The 3224-nt window shown below is 35.1% G+C and overlaps 1 protein-coding gene across 1 annotated transcript; it reads left to right on the top strand.

Annotated features, from left to right (window-relative positions):
- The first annotated feature begins 341 nt into the window (after positions 1–341).
- Positions 342–2198, top strand: LOC148167771 (uncharacterized). Its single transcript, XM_088045287.1, has 2 exons — positions 342–788; positions 847–2198. Exons 1-2 carry the CDS (start codon positions 723–725, stop codon positions 1795–1797), a joined length of 1017 nt encoding a protein of 338 aa, XP_087901413.1. The 5' UTR covers positions 342–722; the 3' UTR covers positions 1798–2198.
- Positions 2199–3224: the final 1026 nt, after the last annotated feature.

Below are 3224 nucleotides of genomic sequence, written 5' to 3'. Positions count from 1 at the left end.
TCTACTACTTCTTGTTTGAAACCGACTATTTTTGCTCCATCTTCTAATCTGTCTATTTCAGTAATAATAGGTTTTAAATCTTTTTTCCATTTTTCTTTCTCATCGTTGGGAATGTATGAAACTAGTTTGTCCATTTATGATTGAAAAGTTTCTAAAGATTTACTAATTAATTTATGTGCTTCTTCATCTAAACTTATATTTTTACGACTACCTGCTTTATGTTCTACATTATCGAATATTTTTTTATATTTTATTTTATTTTTTCTCTTTTGTTCCCAATTGTTCCGATTTGTTCTCTTTTGTCCCGGATTGTTCCCGTTTGTTCTCATTTGTTCTCGTTTTACATGCAATCTTAATTCCAACTGAATTTAGTCCCATATTTAGGGAATTTCTAGAAATATTTTTAGATTTGCAAAATTCTGTCTTTGTTAGTTTTTTATTTACAGTCGAATTGAGATATTCAATGGCAAAATTACGATTTCTCATTTGAGTTACTTCATTGAAATTGTTGGAGTTCAGATGGTTGTCTTGTTTTTAATGGTGTATAATATTCTGCTACAATTTTGTTCTCTTTAGTATTGGTCATTTTTTTATTTATTGTAAAAAATTTATTTTGAATCTTTTTAAATCATTTTGAACGGAACTTTGTTAATATTTTTTTACTCATACAGATTACAGATAAAAAAATTCGTTGAATATAAAATTTTTTTCAGGTAGATCTGATGGAGGGCTCCTCATCCTCATCAAAGCGCAAAAAAGTCGAAAGTAAACCTGTCTATTCAGACCAAGTAAGACCAGACATATTATTGTATCACACGGTAACATGGTATTACACTTTTGTTATAGGAATTACTTGGATTAAATTTAATGGATGATGTAACATCTTTGGACACTTCCGGAGGCTCAAATGAAAGTGAAGACGTAAGTAACTTGCTTCGAACAAATGTACAATTTGTTTTATGTTCAAATAGGAATTCATGGAAATTACAATTTGTTATGTCTTTTCAGGATCCTGACTTGGTTTTTGAAGTTCTTCGTTGGACATCGACTTTTGTGGACAAGTCTATGTTTATTAAATGCGTTATGAAGGATGCACATAGAATACTTCTCACTGCACCGCCCAGATTTGGCAAGACTATGGCTTGCAAAATGCTGGAGAAGTTTTTTGAAATTGTCAGCAGTGAACAACAAAAGTTGGAGAAATATAAACTTTTCCAGGATCTCAGAATTTACAAATGCACTGAAGAATGCATAGAGAATCATGGTTGTGGAAGTAAAAGATTTTTTCGCAAGCATTGCGGACAGCATCCAGTAATTTTTCTTGATTTTGCACAATTATCAGTAACGTCATATAGCGAATTTTTGGAGAGTCTTAGAGATATGATAATGAAGCAGTTTAGAAAATATAAAACATGTTTAATTCATAAAGATGGTGAAAAATTCAGCTGGTCAAGTAACAATATGGGAGAACTGGATATTGAACCTTTCTTGTGCTATTTGAAATATGCCGATGATGATGATCATTGGAAAGAGGCAATAGATCGTAACACAGCACAATCATACATAATGGTGGCTTTTGAATATTTGATCGAGGTTTTGTCGGTCCACTATCAAACAAAACAAACCCATAAGAAAATTATTATATTGATTGACGAGTTCGACGCACCTTTTATGAATATGTTATTTAGTGAAAACTCATCAGACCGACAGATTATGTTTTTCATACGAGAACTAATGCGTCTTTTATGTAAAGATGAGATATCAGCACAATTTGAAAATGAAACAATTGTTGACTGATTTGATAAAAGTTGATAAAAGATTTTATTCACAATCAGTCAACAATTGTTCATTTTCTAACTTTTCGTAAGGTGGAAAGTGAGCTGTTACTACGGTAATTCACTTCCCAACTCGCTGGGAAGTGACCATTTCCCGACCTCAAGATACATATAAGACTGGTACGTCAACTCCCTACTGTAAAAATGTGTCGTATTTTTGGGTCCAGATAAAACCTCACATAGATGGCGACACTCTAGCGAAGGACTGTCAGGTAATTGTCAATTTGTGATTTTGAGGTTAAGAAAATGTTGTACTAATCTTCATGTTGATTAAGGAGTAATTTTTCAAATAAATATGTAGGTGTATATTACCGAAGGAACTCTAAGAATAGAAACATCACTGTTTAAAGGGCCCCACAAACCTCGTTCTTGCACGACGTGTTTGAACGACGGTTTCGGCGGTTGGAACGAAACGGTCGGAAAAACCGAGGTCTGTGGGTAAAACTGTCGGTTCAACACGATGGTTTTTGCCCACAGACCTCGGTTTTTCCGACCGTTTCGTTCCAACCGTCGAAACCGTCGTTCAAACACGTCGTGCAAGAACGAGGTTTGTGGGGCCCTTAAAAGTTTAACGTGTCCACAAATGACGCACTTCTTCATTTTTAACCTTTACACTGCTCGGCCCGGAAAAATCCACAAAATAATATTTCGCTCAAACTGCTCCGAACGGATATATTCGCATTGATTGCAATGGTCAACTGCTCAAAACAAACACAGTCACAATAGCTTTAATTTTTTTAAGTACATCTTTTTTACCGTTCCCTGCTCAGAAAGTATATATCCGTCTACGACTAAAATTCATTTGAAATCTATTCCATACATTTTTTTATCCACGCAGTTTAAAAGTAGGTCCGAACTAAGGGCCAGGTAATATCACCATAATAATCAGCTCTCATCTCAATGTTACCTTGTTTAATATATTGACGTTGTGGAAAATTAAAATCCCTATGAACATTTGTAAAACTAGTTAATCGGCCCAGTGCTCAAGACGTTAATATACGCCAAGGCAAATCAGCGATCAACTGCTCGGAACGTATATTAACGCAGGAGCTGACAAACCGCGCAGAGTTACAAAATTTTCCAAAAAACATTGCGCAGTGAAAAGGTTAATGGTGATTGTTTAATGTTTAAACACAAAATCACCGTACAGAGAACTCAAAAACTGTGTCCTTTATTAGTAACGGTTAGGTTACGGGTTGAGGTAACGGCTTTCAGTTTAAAATTGACAGTTAATTGACAATTGTCAGTACGATGACAGTCCTACACTATCCTAGCGACACCTAGCGAGTGTTTGACCTGGGCCCAAAATTACGACACAAAATGGCTACCGAGTTGGCGTACCAGTCTTCTATCTATCTTGCCCGACCTCCAAATGCCAGATATCTAGAT

This window comes from Gnatocerus cornutus, chromosome 9 (genome assembly GCF_029298725.1).
Source record: "Gnatocerus cornutus isolate USDA-ARS CGAHR chromosome 9, icGnaCorn1.1, whole genome shotgun sequence".
NCBI classification, from domain to species: domain Eukaryota; kingdom Metazoa; phylum Arthropoda; class Insecta; order Coleoptera; family Tenebrionidae; genus Gnatocerus; species Gnatocerus cornutus.
Note: the sequence above shows the minus strand (reverse complement) of the source record. Positions and strands in the feature narration are given on the sequence as shown.